We start from the raw sequence: 18078 nt of genomic DNA, 5'->3' as shown, positions 1-18078 counted from the left end.
ATATAGAAAAAAAGTACCTAAACTGATACTATTTTAAGACGCAAAATATGCGGAGTTCAAAGAGTCACTGTCATGTCTTGCCTAAAATTTAAATTTTAAGATGCCATTGTTAACATCATAGTGACATATGAGCAACTCATTTACTTAAGAGAAAGAAGTCCAAAGTGGTCACAAAGAGTTCCTTTGGAAACTTAAAGACTTTCAGTTGTCCTTATCAAAACATTAATTCCTACATAAATTTTGAGGTCCCCTAAGTCTTCTGAAAGTGATGGCCAGTTCTTCCTAGGATAACAAGCCACAAATATTGCAAATATTTCTCTAAGCACTAGTGTGCTGACTCTACCCACTGGGTTCTAAACAAAATAAGGACAAAAGAAGACAAAGAATTTATATATTATTTCACATTACTATTGCTGCTGTTTTATATCACCTTATTTCACCTAAAAATTCCTATGAGCATGAGTGAGGACTGACAGCTCAAGCTATAGTTCCTCTTCCAAAAGTATTCCAGGTAAGTTCTGAAGAGTTCATAACTGCTTAATATAAATATGACATTCCTCACCATATTCAGCTAGTTTGTCTACTGCGGATAGTATTTACACCAAGTCATCCATTTTTATCTAATCCCTTTATGGTCATAACAGAAGGTACAATTCAAATACATATCAATGTCTCTACTATAGGTCCAGTTAAAAGAAACACTTATTAATATTTATGTGTGAAACCTTGGGCTAGGCATTAGGTGTTAGCAAGCAAACCCCAAACCCTAGACTTGGTAACATAATCCACCCTAGCCAAATTTTCAAATATCTAGACTGGCTAAAGCAGTTAAAGCTGATAAGGATTTTCTATGTTAAGAGAACTAAAACCCTGTTTTTTATTATTTAAAAACTAAAAACTTTGCCCTCACGTCCTCAAAGGCTACCCTGTGTCCCCCAACTCAGTTTAACCCAGGAAAGTAGTGCAAAACAATAAATTTTTATTTGTTCACAGTTAGACACAAGCAACTGCCTTGACATTTTTAGAACATTCTAATAAGGACAGCAAAACCTTTTGATTCCATTTCTCATTCACTAAGATTGTACCATTTTCCCTTGCAGTTCATATTTATGGCATTTATTGTGGATTGTTTTTGACATGCTTACAAGCGTGAGGCAGGGAACGGATTGAACCATTTTGACAAAAGATGACATTTTTAGAATTGAACTAAACGCAGTTAAAAAAGAAGTGTTGCCACTCTGTCAAAGGATCCCTTTAAACTGCAAGTTCACACTATTATTCTGAAGTTCCGTGGTTGAGGTTTACAAAATTAGATTATGTCCTTAAGCAAAAAAAAAATCTGTTCCTCCATAATCTTCGTGGTCCATAAAAAAACAAAGTCTTCCAAAAGTGATTCCCAATTCTTCCCAGTGTAAAACACCTGGTGCTTCCCCCATCAGAGTCAACATCATATGATCCTACTATAAAGAACACCCCCTCGCTCCTCTCCAAACATGGCACCTGGATTTAGCCTACAGGTTTAAAATTCCCAAAGGTATACTCTGAAAGGAGATAGAGCTTAGCAGGTAAGCCAGTCTGTTTACTCAAGGATAATTTTTGTAGCAAAGTTACATTTATTTATCATCCACTGAGCAATAGGGTAAGAAGGGACAAAGATAGACACTCGCTTCCTCTCTTCATCATTAACTCATCTCAGGGGTTGTAAAAAGTCATGTTAGGTAGACACAACTGTCCATTCACAGTGGTGCCAGCTTAGCTTTATGGACAAACTAGAGTTCACTTTACCCTTCAGATTAGCACATATAGATTGCAGGATTTTTTAAAGAAAACTGAACCATTATATTTTCATTAAAAATACAAGCAGCTAGACAATAGATTCTAGAGTCAAATATAAGACAAGGGCACGGAGCAGCAAATTAGGGCCAAACTCTTCTATATAAACTCATCCCTTTCTGCTGGACAAAGTTCTTAAAGGTAAAAGCTTAGACAGGGGAAATTAATTTGCAAGTGAGACTACTAAGAAAACTCCTTACAAAAAAATACACAGACACACACACAGTTTTCTAAAATCTCAAGCTCTCATTATGGGGCAACCATAAAGTACGTACCATAAAGAAGAATGCAACAGGCTAAATTGTCCAGAACATTCATTTCTCCAACTATAAAAAGTATATCATGCTTGGTCAGTTGAATGATCCACTCTGCCCAATATTCTGTCTGATAGTGACAACTAAAGGCTGAAACAACTTCAAAAGGCTAGGGCCATGCCCACCCCTGTTTCTCTTAATAATCTATTGTGGATCAATTTTTTTTCACAAATTAGCATAAATTGTTCTTGAATCTATATTTTTTACCTCCAAATTACCTTATCATGCTCAGAAAGTTTGCTAACCATTATCAAGAAATACTTCAGTTTTTATAAAATTATCTTTCTAGCTTCCAAAGGAGTACCCTCTAGTTCTAGTGTAACAAAATTTAGTGAAAAACGCCACCTTTTCTATTAGTAATTCCTTCCAAAATTTGATAAATTTTGAGCACATCCACTCAACCTTTCTTGACAATCTTTCATTTTTGTCTGTTCTCACAAAACTTTTCATCATTGACTGTCTTGTTCTTGTTGCCCTGTTGACTGGTCTGATTTTTTCTTTGTTAAGCAAATCAAATTTTATATGTAGATGAGTCATGGTTTGAATATTTTGCATTTTGTTTTCAATTCCCTGCCTAGTGAGGTTTGTTTCCACTCTTCTGACTTCTCAAGTTACAGCAATATTGTCCTCAAGAAAGAGGTAATGATTCTCAGATCTTTCTTAGATGTAAACAGTTCAGCTTTTAAAGTATGATTTCATCTATTATCTTTTTTCCCACTTAAACCTCACGAAATTTTCCTGAAGCTAATCCCCACAAGCTTGGTATTTTACTTCCCAGAAAAACCAAGTGTCACCCACAAATCATTTAAAAATGTTAAATGATTGCTTCTAGGAATCCTGTTATTATGCCACCCACAGAATGACCATAATCCCTTAAACTTTGGTTCACTCTCTAAGCAAGCTCCTTATCCATGGGCAAACATTCCTCCTAACTCAAGAGTAACTCAATTTTCAACTTTCTGATAAGACCTTTGTCAAAGGCACTGAAAAAGTCTAAAATTTCACTTTCAAATTTGAGCATATAATAATTTCCCTCCCTTCCCTTCCAACCCTGCCCTCCAAGGTCCTCGGGATTATACTTATGTTCTAGTTACTATCCTTGATAATTGATTCTATTAGCTTAACAGGCACTAGACTCACCAGTGTAGAGTTCAAAGTCTTTCCCCCAAGGGCCAAAAATCAGTAGTAATCTAGTAGATCTCTGATCAAGAACATTTCTAACTGGTTGCACATTTGGCCTAATACTTCCTTAATTTTTACTATTTAGTTTGTGGATAATGCTTTGATTCGTAAGAAGACTTCACTCAATCTGAGATTCATTATTTACTTAATTTAATATTGGTCTAGGAAACCCTGTGCTTACAGCACTATTTGTTCAAATAATTCTGACTCATATACTTCAAGGGAATTCAGGAATGGAGAGTATCTCTTCTATAACCTTCTCATCCCCTATAGAAATTTTTGGACTGTGATCCAGTGCTTCCACCGACTTTTCTAGCTTAACCATGTAATTAAAGAATTGCACTACTAGCTTTTAAGTTCTTCAAAATGTAATGTAAAAATGACTTTTTTTTAGCCCAATTTCTATCTATTCTTTACCCACTGCAGAATTTTATTTAATGACAGAATGTCTGCCCTGAATGGGACCTTGTATGTTTTTTAAGCCAATCTCCCTCATTTTATTTTAAACTGGCACTCAGAAAGAGGAAGTTATTTGAGCCACTGTTATAGTTTAGTTAGTGGCAGAGTTAGGATTAGAATTTGTGTTCTGACTCCTAGTCCCATGCTTATATTAATTAGATTACCTCCATTTTAAAAAATGATCATTTGTACAGTCTCTCCAGATATGAATATAAAGAAACAAATCTTCCCCCCACTCCTTCCAAAGGTCTTATTTAATTCACTTTTTAGCCATATGGCGTTTTGGTTCGAGTACCTAGTATTTTTCAACTTTGCAGGGGGATATGTTTAAAGTTTCTAGGTTTACCATAACTTTTCAGTTAGAAACAGCATTTTGGGTTTGTTTCCTCTCCTAAAAATGAACAATTTATTAAAAGTTGGTTTTCCTTCTCCAAGCAAAAAGATCAAACTAAATGAAACATTGGGCTTGTCTACTACTCTGAAGTTCCTAAGCCTACTACTCTGAAGTTCCTAAGCCTAAATCAACTCATTGAGGGGTGAGAGAGGAAGGGGGAAACCACTGACAACAACATAAATCCCTTATGTTGACATCTCATCTTGTTGATATATTCAGCAGAATTAGGTGTAGATATTAGAAATCTCCATATTACTAGCCAGACTAATTTTGCCAATTCTAGTTCAATCATTTCCTGCTCTTGTCTTAGCATGTGGAAGGGATAGTAGGGTTAAATCTTATTCCTCTTATTTTTATTATTTTAAAAGCATGGAGTTTCCTACACTTCCTTGCCCATTAAGTTTTAAGAATCTTCATCTTATCCTGGCTTTCCCCATGCTTTTGTTCTTTTTATAATTGTGGCACATGAATCATCCTCTAATCTTCAAAATATTACTTGAAATTCTGGTATTCATTTTTTACCTAGTGTTCCAATTAAAGCATTTCTTAGTTTTCTAACATTCTCAAGGCTTTGGCAGAGCTGGGTTTTCTGCCATTCTACCCTGGCAGCTGTCTGAAGTACACAATCATCCCCTGTCCACAGGTCTGATCACACAAATGGGACCTATGTTGATCTGCACTGGTTACTTCACATTTTCTCTCAAAACTGCCTGTCATCACTGAAACTTAGAATTCAACAGTTCCACCCTACCTTCAAACCAAGTACCTAATACACAATGTTAGAGTTAGTTATGGAAAAAAGTTGTAGCTTTGTGGGTCTAAGCCATATAGAGGGAATTATGCCAGACATAAGAAAAAGATGATCACAAAGCTACAAAACAAATGACATTGAGATTTCTTTGGAACTTCTGATCATTTCTGGTGCAGTATTAGAGAGTGAGATGAACAAGGGGGAGTGGGGGAAATCATGAAAAGAAATGGAGAAAACAGAAGAAAAAAATTCAGTCAGTTCATGACTTACTTCTTCCACAAGGGTTCCTTAAGTAAAATTTCATTCTTTCCCTCCCCAGAGTTTGGGTTTCATCACCTGCACCCCCTAGTTGTAGTCAAAAGAGTACCAGCTTTTCAGCCAACACCAAATAAATAAGAGGTAGAGGGGAAGGAGGGATGGTGCTTCACCAAACCCCACAGCTCCAGCTCCAGCTCCAGTTCTTTGAAATGGCAGAAGAATGTGTTCACACCAAGTTTTCTAGGAAGCATTATCAGAGCCTCCAAAGAACATAAGGGTGAATAATGCTTAATCCACTGCTTTGGGTACTGAACTTCAGAACCAGAAAGCAGAGAAAAAATTCCACTCATTAAGCCTTCACTTGAAGGCAACTGGCTCTGTGAACTACATCCTAGAAAGGAACAAAACCAGACTTACCTGTACCATCACCAATTAACTGGTCTGTACTGAAAGCTGGGCAAGCTACTTGAGCTTCAGTAAAGCAGAAAGTTGTGTGCGTTAGATTCAAAGATTAAATTTGGCCTCATATTGCACAGGTTTATAGGATGCAACCATTTGGGGAAAGAAGGAAGAAAATAAAGATACTTGTGAATGCAAACTGGCCCATGGGTTAGCACACACTGCTAGGAAAGAAAGGAGAGGTTAAGATAAGAGTCAAGAGAAAGGTCAGAGGCATTTCACTGCCAGATCCAAATATCATTCTGCATTTAGTCCTTTGTCAAAAGAAGCTCAGTCCTATTTCCATGGCAAGAGCTAGCTACTCACACCTGGAAATACGAAAGCTTTTACACTTGCATTCATGCCTCCCATTCTATGCCAAGAATATGAAAGTTAACACTGATTGACCATCATCCTTTAACTGGGTTCATGCTGAGTCTCATTGTAGTCCATGATACGAAGCTGTCCAACACTTTCCTGGTTTTTGGGAGATGGGTGAGGGTTGTCTAGGCCCAGAGGGACCTTTGCTTCCGTGCTTGGATCTTTGTACAATTCAGTCTTTAGTGTCTCAGAAAGGCTGTTGTTGATCAAGCCATCCTCATCACACTGGCTCTCACTCTTATTACGAAACAACTCTCGAGCCTTTATGGCCAGGAAGCTCTTTGAACTGGGAAGTGAGCCAACAGTCACAGGGATGCTGGTAGAAGGTTCTAATGTTGTTTCCCACCGACAGTTGAATGGCCCTACCCTCTGGTTTGGGGGTTTCTCAGGGGTAGATAGCTCACTGCTGCTGCTACTACTTCCTCCACCTCCTCTGCTGCCACTACTGCCCCGGCTGCTACCAGACTTGGGGGTTTTAGTTTCACCATTTCGGTCAGCGGTCTCTTCATTGTGTCCTACCAGTGAATCAGGGCAACCTTCATTACAACAGTCAAGCCTGTAAATGACAAGTGAAGGTGAGGGAAAAAGGTAATGGTTATGATCTGAATCACCATCTAAAAGGTAGTGTATAACAGCAACAACTCAGAAATGGCTGTTGGTTCAGCTTTCCTAACCCTAACTACTTCACCTAGTTTGTGAAAGTAGAGTTCTTAGATCTTCATGAAATTTAACTCAAAACTTTATAGAAGTAAGTTGAGATTTAAAAAATAGTGTTGCCTCCCATTAACTTCTAGGGTTCAGGAAGGCTACACAAAAATATCTTTGGGGTCTTAAAAAATAAGACACATACAAAATTTCTTTAAGAAGGGCATGAATTGAAGGGAGACTCCTTTGACAAACCGAACTGCTTCAGAATATAAACAAAAGGTACAAATGAGGAAATGTAAATTATAATCATTGATAAAACTATATCTTTTAATAAAAAGAAATGCACATTAAATCCAGGCCATTTGCACCTCCCATTAAAATGGAAAAAAATTATTTTAAAAACAAAATTTAATGTTGACTTTGTCTGAGTGAGAAAAGGCATTATCAGTTTTGATGGAATTTTAAAACTCATGCAGCCTTTTGGGAAGGCAATGTGGCAATATAACAAATTTTAAAGGTGTTTGGTTCAGTTTGGTGGTTTGATGGATAGACCACTGGCCCCAGAGTCAGGAAGACCAGAGTTCAAATCCGGCCTTGGACACTAATGTAGGACCCCTAGTCAAATTACTTAACACTGATTACCTTCACTGCCCCTCCCTTCCCAAAAAGTGGTCATACACTTTTATCTAGTTTATGTTAAATTATATATATCAGATTTCTCACTATCATGGGAAGGGGGGAAGGAAGGTAGGGGAAAATGTAGAATTCAAAAGCTTACAAAAAAATGAATGTCAAAAATTAACTTTGCATGTAATTGGAGAAAAATAAAATAACATTAAAAAAACTATTTTAAGGATCTTATTTATTGTACCAACAGGAAATTAAATTACTATAGGGAACTTACAATGAGAAAACTCCCTCTTACCAATGCAACACTGCCTGGCAAATTAAATCTCTTTAAGAAAGTTGCCTGGGCTACTAAAAGATTAAGTGACTTGCCTAGAGTTACAGAGACAGTACATCTAAGGTAGGATAAAACCCAGGATTTCCTGACTTAGAGTCCAGCTTTCTATCCATTTTGACATACTGCTTCTTTGACCACTATTTTTAAAAAAGACCTAGCTACATAAAATTAAAAGAAATTTATTTTTTAAAACAAAAACACTCATTAAAAAAAAAAAAATCATCTACCAGGAAACTGAATATCTAAAGAATCAGAGAATCAGCAGATTTTGGTTTAATCAATGCAATGAATTGTTACAACATTTAAATGAGAACAAAGGAAAAACAAAGTAATGCAAAGTAAATAATTAGAAAAGGATATACTATGACTATTACCAAAATCAGTACACAGATGGAAAAGAAATGGAAGTCGGCACAAAGTGTATTTTTTTTTTTGTTAAAGCACTTAAGACTGTGGTTTTATTGGATTTAAAATAAAACCACTGCCTTAGCTCTTTAGTTCCAAATATATCTTTTGTTGCCAAATATAAGATGATGTAAGTGTCAAGTCATTACTTTCAGAACACGTAATCCCTCTTTCTTCCTACTTTGTCCTTACCTTTCCTCAGCTGCCTCAGCAGCTTCTGTCTTGTCTTCAAGTTTTTTCAGGAGGCCATCCTTCTCCAGTCTGCCATACAAATCTAAGATTTCTAATTCAAATGCCTGGGTAATCCTTTTTTGAGCTTCATACCTGCTCTCTACTGCCTGTAGCTGTCCTCTGAAATATGGTAAAAAACACACAAAAGAAATTAGCATTAATTTGAGAAGCTTTACTTATAATACCGATAATGTAAAACCTCTCTTAATGGAAGCTACCTAGCCTGAAGTTTGACATCCTCCAAGTATTTTTTCTGTTCCAATAGAAGATGGTCTTTTTTGGCCAGATGAGATTCTAGTTCCACAATTCGTTTTTGGGAGGTATCAAGAAGCTGATTCTGTTGAAGGAGATGGCTTCTATTTTTCTCTAGTTCCTTCCGATAAGACGCCTTCATCATTTCCACTTCCTTAAAAACAATCAAGTAAAAAAAAAAAAGCTTGAGTAAATGCTTGTTAATGAATTAAGATAATTTTTTTTAAATGAAAGGGATGGAACCTACTTGTGTCTTGTACCAAAAGCTAAAAACTAATTCCCTAGAACAAAAGGACTAGACAAGGGCTACAATGTGCTACCCCAACTGAGCAGGTCTGCTCAGGCAAAACATTTATGAGACTTTTAATCCAATAGTTTTGACAAGAATTCTTTTCCAAATATGTTAAAGAAGATAGGCCTGCCCTGTTCATTTCAGTCAAATCAGGTAGCATGTAATCCATTTATAATTTCCAACATATTGAATAAATCATGGTGAAAAAAGTCATACGAGTATGAGATTCTTAGGGAAAAATAATTCAAAGTTTCTAAAGTAAACTAATAATAAAGGGGAAAAAATCCTCTGTGATACTTCAGGAGTTGTACTACCTAAAATGTTAAATATTAGAAAACTCAATTGCTTTTCTAAGACTGAATATCTTGGGGGGGTCAAAGTGTGGAGACAGCATTTCCCAGGAACTCCTTCCCCCACAAACTCTAACTCCAAAAGCCAACAAATTATGACTCTAGCCAAAATTAGAGGGGCAGAACCCATAGAAAGTCTGAGTGATACATTTTCCCAGCCCAAGATAACTTAGAAGTTTCATGGAAAAGGTGTTTTCACCAGGACTGAGAGTCAGAAAAAGCCCATCACAGCACAACCCTGGAACAGCTTGAAGGGGTGGGGAGAGAATTCTGCTACACCAGAATGAGCATGGAGTGAGGAGCACTGGCCACAGAATCTGCAGCAAGAATCTGGAGAAAGCAGCCTGCACCCCCAAAGCAAAGTCCACAGATGGTAAGGGGGTCAGGGAAGACTGCAGAAATTTCTCTGCTCTCCCTTGGGGTAGGACTCTGCTGTTTGCCTACACTCAGATCCAGGTTGTAGTTTGGCCAAGCAGGATCCTTCCTTACAACACCAGGGCAGAGGGAGTGAGGTGGTGGTCATCTACTTATCAAAGCACAGGCAAGAGAGCATAAGACCCTGGAGGAATAAAGGTCCCAGTGGAGTGTCCCCCCCCCCCAAAAAAATAACCCCAAAGCCTTGGAAGTTCTGTAAATTAGTCTTGGGCTGAGGAAATGAGTAAACAACAGAAAAAGAAGAATCTGACCATCTGACCATGGGACTTTAGTCCCATGGAAGATCAAAACACATACTCCAATGACGACAAAATCGAAGCTTCCCTATCCAAAACCTCCAAGAGGAAACAGAAAATGGACTCAGACCATGGATGAGCTCAAAAAGACTTTAAAAAGCAATTAAGGGAGATGGAAGAAAAACTGGGAGGAGAGATGAGAGCAATGTAGAAAAATCATGAAAACCAAATCAACAGCTTGGTGATATACAAAAATATACTGAAGAAAATAATGTTAAAAATCAGTTTAGGTGGGGGTGATGATCAACCTTGATGGACTTGCTCATTCCATTAGTGCAACAATCAGGGACAATTCTGGGCTGTCTGCAATGGAGAATACCATCTATATCCAGATAAAGCACAGTGGAGCTTGAACAAAGTTCAAGGACTATTCCCTTTAATTTAGGAAAAAAAAAACACCAGATATCTTATTGTCTGATCTTGTTATCTCTTATACTTTTTGTTTCTTCCTTAAGGATATGATTTCTCTCTGATCACACTCAATTTGGATCAATGTACAACATGGAAACAAAGTTAAGACCCGACTAATTGATTTCTGTGGGGGAGGGGGAGGGAAGTAAGATTGGGGGGAAAATTGTAAAACTCAAAATCTTTAATTAAAAAAAAAATCAGTCTAGGCCTAATGGAAAAAGCAAAACAAAAGGCAAATGAGAAGGATGTCTTAAAAAGCAGAATTGGCCAGCTGGAAAAGGAGATAAAAAGCTCTCTGAAGAAAATAACTCCTTCAATGCAGAATGGAACTAAAGGAAACTGATGACTTCGCAAGAAATCAGGAAGAAATAAAACTTCCAAAAAATTGGAAGAAAATGTGAAATATCTCATTGGAAAAAACAACCGACCTCAAAAACAGATCCAGAAGAAATAATTTAAAAATTATTGGGCTATCTTAAAGCCATGATCGAGAAAAGAGCCTAGACTTCATTTTTCAAGAAATAATACAGCAAAATTGCCCTGAGATCCTAGAAGCAGAGGAGAAAACAGAAATTGAGGGAATTCACCAGCCATTTCCTGAAAGAGATCCCAAAAGAAAAACTTCCAGGAATATTATAGCCAAATTCCAAAACTCCCAAATCAAAGAGAAAATTCTAAAAGCTGCTAGAAACAAACAATTCAACTACCAAGGCTTCATAGTCAGGATTACACAGAATCTGGCAGCATCCACATTAAGGGCTCATAGGAATTGGAATATGATATTCCAGAAGGCAAAAGATCTTGTTTACAAACGAGAATCAACTACCCAGCAAAAGTGAACATCCTCTTTCAGGGGAAAAGAATGAAATGGGACCTTCAAACTTTCCTCTTGAAACAACCAGAGCTGAACAGAAAGTTTGATCTCTAAGTACAGGACTCTGGTCCCACAGAGGGGGTGGAAGAGAAGGACTACCAATGAGGAACTTAATGATATTGAACCATCTGTATTCCTACATGGGAAGAAGAAATTGATAACTCATATGAACTTTTTCATTTATAAGAGCTGTTAGAGCATATATAGACAGGACATAGGAAGGAGTGGAATATTGATATAGTAAAAAGATGGGAGTCAATGGGTGATAAAGGAAAGTACTGGGAGGATGGGAAAGGAGATGAAGAAGCTAAGAAATTTCACATAAGAGTCAAGAAAAAGCTTTTTCAATGGAGTGGAAAGGGGGAATGAGTGAACCTTAATTCTCATCCGAAATGGCTCAGAGAATAAATAACATACACACTTAATAGGGAGGAAATCTATCTTACCTAGAGAAAAATAAGAAAATAATGGGATAAGGGGAGAATGGGGGGAGGGAAGGGGGAACAGGTGATAGAAGAAAAGGGAAGATTGAGGGAGAGGGTACTCAGATACAATACACTTTTGGACAGGGGCAGGATGAAAGGAGGGAGAGAATAGAATAAATGAGAGTGGGGAGAAATAGAGTGGAGGTACAGCTAGTAATAGTAACTGTGAGAAAAATATTGAAGCAACTTCTCTGGTGGACTTATGATAAAGAAAGCAACTCACCCCAGAGACAGAGCCATTAGAATCTGAAGTGCTGAAGACTGAAGTACATTTTTTTTCTCTCACTATTCTTGAGGTTTCTTATCTTCTTGGGAGGGAGATGTTTAACTCTTATAACAAAATTATTGTAATAATAGTAATAATAAATTAAAAGGAAAAAACATAATTTACCTTAATAACCAAAAAGAGAAAAAGAAAAAGAAACCAGGAGGGACAGGAATTCAAGGAAGCCTGGAGAGATTTGCATGAACTGATGCTGAGCTAGATGAGCAGAACCAGAAAAACACTGTACACCCTAACAGCAACATGGAGGTGATGATCAATCTTGATGGACTTGCTCATTCCATCAGTACAACAATCAGGGACAATTTTGGACTATCTGCAATGGAGAATAGCATCTGTATCCAGAGAAAGAACTATGGAGTTTGAATAAAGACCAAGGACTATTACCTTTAATTTAGGGAAAAAAACTTCATATCTTATTGTCTGATCTTGTTATCTCTTATACTTTTATTTCTTAAGGATATGATTTCTCTCTCATCACATTCAATCTGGATCAATGTATACCAAGGAAACAATGTAAAGACTGGAAAATTGCCTTCTGTGGAGGGGGGGTGGGGGAGAAGTAAGATAAGAGGAAAAAAAATTGTAAAACTCAAATAAAATCTAAAAATTAAACTGTTCTAAAAAAAAAAAAAGACTGAATACCTTCCAACATTTGAGCACAGAACTATGTCTATGGTTTCCAAATTCTTCTTAGTTGTAGCCTACTATTAAAGAACTCAATTAAGACACAAGTTAGTTTTACCTTTCTGACTAATATGGGGATTATTAAAGGACTCTAAAATAGTCAGATTTTAAGAACATTAAGCATACTAATAGCAACACTGGGTGAGATTCTACTGTGATGGAAGTGTTCATTTCAAGACAATTCTAAAAGACTTGTGATGGAAAATACCATCCATTTCCACAGAAGGAAGTATGGAGTTTAAATGTAGACCAAAGCTTACTATCTTTAGTTATCTTACGTATTGGGTTTTTTGTGTCTAAATTTTTTTGATTCTTCTTTCGTAACATGATTAATATGGATCTTTGCTTAGAATGGTTATACATATATAGCCTATATTAGATTCCTTTTGGTCAATGGGGAGGAAGGGAGACATATGTGAAACTCAAAACCTTGGCAAAAAAAGATTGGTTTTTTTTTTTTGCAAGGCAATAGGGTTAAGTGGCTTGCCCAAGGCCACACAGCTAGGTATCTGAGGCCGGATTTGAACTCAGGTACTCCTGACTCCAGGGCTGGGTGCTCTATCCACAGTGCCACCTAGCTGCCCTGCAAAAACAAGATTGTTGAAAACTATATAGTATGTAGTTCAAAAAATAAAGTATTAATAGAAAAATATTCAGATATATGCTCTGCAACAGTTCTGAAAGGCTGTGCTAGGCTGGCTCTCTTTTTATTCTTCTCTAGAACCTCTCTTGGAAACCTCATAAGCTCTCATAGGTTCAATTACTATCTTTATGCAGATGATTCTGCAATTTATACATGCAACCCTAATCTCTATCTTGAACTAGAGTCCCATATCAATTGTTTTTTGGATATTTTCTTTTGTGGACATCTCACACAAAAGATGCCACAAATGGTATTCATTATACTTCCACCCCAATTCTTATCTGTTCCAAACTTCCCTAATTACTATGGAGGATTACATTATATATCCAGCCACCCAAGCTCACAAGCTCATCATCTCTCTCTCAATTCCCTCTTTCATATACCTATTTTTCATATTTAAATTTGCCTTGCACAATTTTGGGATATCTGCAATGGAGAATGCCATCTGTATCCTGAGAAAGAATTGTGGAGTTTGAACAAAGACCAAAGACTATTACCTTTAATTTTAAAAAAATGCCTTATTATATAATTCTGCTATATCACATACATACTACATGTTTCTTCCTTAAGGATATGGTTTTTCTCTCATCACATTCAACTTAGATCAATGAATACTGTGGGAATGATGTAAAGATTAATAAACTGCCTTCTATGGAGGGTGGAAAATTGTAAAACTCAAAATAAAACCCGTCCTGAAATTCCAATAAATAAATAAATAATAAAATAAAAGTTTACCTTGGTTTCTCAATGAACTCACATAGTCATCTCTTTGCCAAATCTTGTTGTTTCTTCCTTCACAATATTTAGTATATTGCTCCCTTCTTTCCACTCTCATAATCATCACCCTATTTCAGCCCTTCATTATCTCTTCTTACCTGGATTACAACAGTTTTCTAATTGATCTCCCAGCCTCCAATTCAGGGAAATGAGTTCCACTCAGTTACCAAACTGCTTTCCCTAATGTGGAGGTCTGTTCATATCACTTCTCTACAATAAAGTCCAATAGCTCCATATTTACTGCAGGATTGTTACAAAGTCTTTGGTTTGTCATCTAAAATCCTTTACAAACTAGTTTCTTGTGACCCTTTTAAGTCTTCTCATATTTAACTCTTCTCCACTGATTCTACAATCCACCCACACCTAACTCCTTGCTGTTCTTGCACAAAGCATTCGTCTCCTGACTTTGTGATTTTTCATGGCTATCTCCCATGTTTAGAATTCTCTTCCTCCTGGAATCCCTGACTAGATTGCTTCAAGACTTGGCTCATAGCCAGTCTTTTCCTGGCTCCTTTCAGCCTTCTGCCCCTCACCACATCCTGGCTAGTGCCTCCCCTTTGAAATCACTTCCTGTCTGTGTTGTCTACATCTGGTATGGATATAGTTTTTTATATGTGGTTTTCTCTATTAGAATGTGGCAGAGTCTAGTCTGCTCTGGTCACAGTGCTTGGCACAGGGAAGTGCTTAGATGCTCTTTTTCTTTTTAACAGCCTAAATGACTCCTGGTTTCATTCAGTGCTTCTGATAACTAGCATATCTAAGCATATTAAGTACAACTGAGACTAAAGACATGAAGTTCTTTACCTAGCATCAATCCAAAGTCATTTTCCCCTTCTGTGAGTTTTCCAAAGCCATTAAACCATACAAATAAGAATTCATTTCATTTTTCGAGAATCAAGATAGCCTCACTTAAAATAGTTTTAAAGTCTGTCAGCTAACAAGAGCCTGAGATACAGTAGAAAGCAATTTGGCCTAATGAGAAAATTATATTTTGCCCCCTTTCCAAGACTATTTCAGAGGGTAGGGGAAAAAAAAAAGGCTATGTTTTTCAAAGAGAATTTCCTTAAATCCTAAACAAGACTATGGATGATGAACAACTTCAGGAATCATTTAGTAATTATATTAAAATTCTATTCAATAAAAAGCATTAACAACAATACAAGTTCATGTGAAGTTAACATAAAACATTTGCTTTAACAATACTGTTAAGTCACAAATTAATATAAAGCCAAAATCAAAATAGTCTTATTGACAAAAGTAAAGTCAACAATTAATAAAAATTAAGTTCAGAATTAAAAGCTAAAGGAAAATAAATGGCATGCAATTACTAAGGGAAGACATAATCCAGCATGCCCCCCAAATGCCCCCCAGGCCTGACATTTAACAGAACCTGCTTTCTTCTGGTCACTTTTTTCTGACAAAGGGTGTTTGTGAGGGTACAAGAACATACCTGACAGCTGGAAAGTGCTTGGTTTGTTAGCCTAGGGACATAGACAAGAACAACAGATACTACAGCAGGGAAAAATGATTCTATTATGGAGATTCAGCCTCATCGACAAGGCTAGTTTTCTCAGTAGCATTTATTTTCAATGCCATCTGATTAAATCCTACATGTCAATACTCTATATCAAAAGTTTTCATTTTTCCTGACCCCAACATACCTGTGTAGTGTCTGCATGCTTGTTCTGCAATTGCTCCAAATATAGTTCATTGACCTCTCCAAGAACTAACAGCTGCCTGTTCAAGAACTCCATCTGCTGCTGGACTGACTCGCTGTTTGAAAGCTAACCAAAACATGAACATATACAAATAATCAGATATAAATTCTGTAGAGCTGAAAACTACTAAAGGAAACCCACAAAGCAGAGCATAAGGTAACATACACTATTTTAAAGAGTAAAAATCAAATAATTGAATAAAGTACTCCTCTGGCCTCAGAAGTAAAGAGTTAGAAGGAAGGCATAAAGATAGGAAAAAATGTATGCCAAATGGTTGATATTCAAAGAATAAAAAAAGTACAAGTGATCTGTAACAAATTAAAAATCAAAAGGGGAACTTTGCAAAGGATGAATCTCAGGCTCTAGATAACAAATTATTTCATTATGTAAACCCACCGGAGCAGAGATTTACAGGTTTCATGGAGTAACAAAGCTAGTGGGAAGACTCACCCATTCCTGGGCAAATGGATGTTTTCATATCTGCAATGAACCCCAAAGGAAGACACACAGCTCACGAACCTAAAGGTCAAACTTATTCCTTTTCTGTAAAAGGGTGCACCATTGCAAGCGTCTCATGGTAGAAAAGGGAGGCATGGTTCCAGATGGAAAAAATGGTGCTGGGCAATGCTGTCAAAAGGTCCAAGAGTTTACTGCATTTCCTACCTTTTGAGAAACTTGGCTGAGCAGCAACTCTCTGTGACACACCTTATTATTGGCCTTCTTTAATTCTAACCTCAGATCTGCAATCATATTCCGGCAGTCTTCCAGCTTTGTCTGTCCAAGCAGATGTTGGCAGAAGATTAGATAATGACTGACTGTGAGACCAGATTGTGTACCTACTCCAAGGGCTAGCCAACCTTCAAGTGGTAATAATCAATTCTTCAATTATACGATTATCCTTTGTCCCTTAAAATATAATTTCTTGGCTTCAAAAATAACAATACATTTGACTTAACAGTCCTATATTGTTTTAAAAACAAATCAAGATTTAACACCAGTACCAAACAACTGGATAAGTTATATATGTTATGATCTTGGAAAATGCACTCTCTTTTAGGTGAAATGAACAAAGAGATATTCTTGCCCTATCTGGTCTTTACTTTGGGCTGTTTCCCCTGGTAACATTTGCTCCATACTGTAGTTTATACCTGTAATTCCTGGCTCTGATTGTAGAATTCCTCCCGATCATGTTGCAGTTGCCTGATCTGGCTGTGGAGCTGGGTCACAACAGTGTCTCGTTCCTCTTGAAGCTGATTGTATCTGGCCTGTTCTTTCTGCATGCTAACCTTCCACATCTGGATGTCCTTCTCTTGTAACTTCAACTGATCTTTCTATCAGAAACCAAAAGTGGTATGAAGTTTTAATTGCCTAGCACAGGGCTTTGTACAAAATATTTAAAAAATATTTGTACTATAATTTTTTCCCAAAAGATAACAAAAACTAAACATTTCCCAACTTAGATGGCCATCAAATAAAAATGCCTAAACTGTGGCACATGAAATCAATCAAATACTACAAGTATTGTAATAAATGACAAATACGATGAATATAGAAAATGAGAAAATGCATCAATTGATGAAAATTAAGGAAACAGGATTGGGAAAACAGTGTATACCATGGCTATAAAAATGGAAATGAACAGAACAGCAAAATAATTGAAACTTAATGCTCCAACTTATGATCAGTCAAGTTTAGTTCCAAAGTAGCTCCTACTACTTTACAGGAGAGGACTAGGAATATGAATCTTTTTCATATTTTTTTTCAGTGTGGTGACAGTTTTTCTAAACCAGTTTTTCCTACCTCTGATTTATTCCTTATTATTAAGAATGGCTCTCGGGGTGGCTAGGTGGCACAGTGAATAGAGCACCGGCCTTGGAGTCAGGAGTACCTGAGTTCAAATCCGGCCTCAGACACTTAATAATTACCTAGCTGTGTGGCCTTGGGGCAAGCCACTTAACCCCATTGCCTTGAAAAAAAAAATCTAAAAAAAAAAAAAAGAATGGCTCTCTTGGAGGAAGAGAGGGTAGGGACCCAATAAAAGCACAGGTGCTAAACTTTAAAGTTTAAGTTTTCTTAACTGCAACACTTTGTTTAAAATATAATGAATAACCAAAAAAAAAATTAAGGGTAAAATTCATGATGAGAGATTGCTGACTGCTTCTTATATCTAGGATCTAATTCACACTTGGAAAGTTTTTAGACAAAAGACTTCAATCACTGTTCTTAGAGTGAATGTAATTTGCTCCAAGAGACTTTTCAAAGTGATTTTCTTTCAAGCTTCTCAAAACTCAAAACTATTAGCCAGGGTTTGAATCTA

At 36.8% G+C, this 18078-nt stretch overlaps 1 protein-coding gene across 8 annotated transcripts in view; it reads right to left on the bottom strand.

Annotated features, from left to right (window-relative positions):
* Positions 1-959: 959 nt before the first annotated feature.
* Positions 960-18078, bottom strand: part of TSC1 (TSC complex subunit 1) — a 47397-nt gene continuing 30278 nt past the window's right edge. For all 8 annotated transcript variants that reach the window (XM_074210826.1, XM_074210822.1, XM_074210821.1 and 5 more), the window contains 6 exons: positions 16910-17092; positions 16425-16535; positions 15705-15827; positions 8477-8664; positions 8220-8378; positions 960-6566 (listed from right to left, as the gene is read on the bottom strand). In XM_074210826.1, coding sequence (XP_074066927.1) covers positions 6047-6566; positions 8220-8378; positions 8477-8664; positions 15705-15827; positions 16425-16535; positions 16910-17092 — 1284 coding nt within the window. In that variant the 3' untranslated portion in view covers positions 960-6046. The remainder of the gene's footprint in view (positions 6567-8219; positions 8379-8476; positions 8665-15704; positions 15828-16424; positions 16536-16909; positions 17093-18078) is intronic.

This window comes from Macrotis lagotis, chromosome 1 (genome assembly GCF_037893015.1).
Source record: "Macrotis lagotis isolate mMagLag1 chromosome 1, bilby.v1.9.chrom.fasta, whole genome shotgun sequence".
In the NCBI taxonomy this organism is placed as follows: domain Eukaryota; kingdom Metazoa; phylum Chordata; class Mammalia; order Peramelemorphia; family Peramelidae; genus Macrotis; species Macrotis lagotis.
The sequence above is the reverse complement of the archived record's forward strand: the minus strand, read 5'-3'. Positions and strand labels throughout refer to the sequence as shown.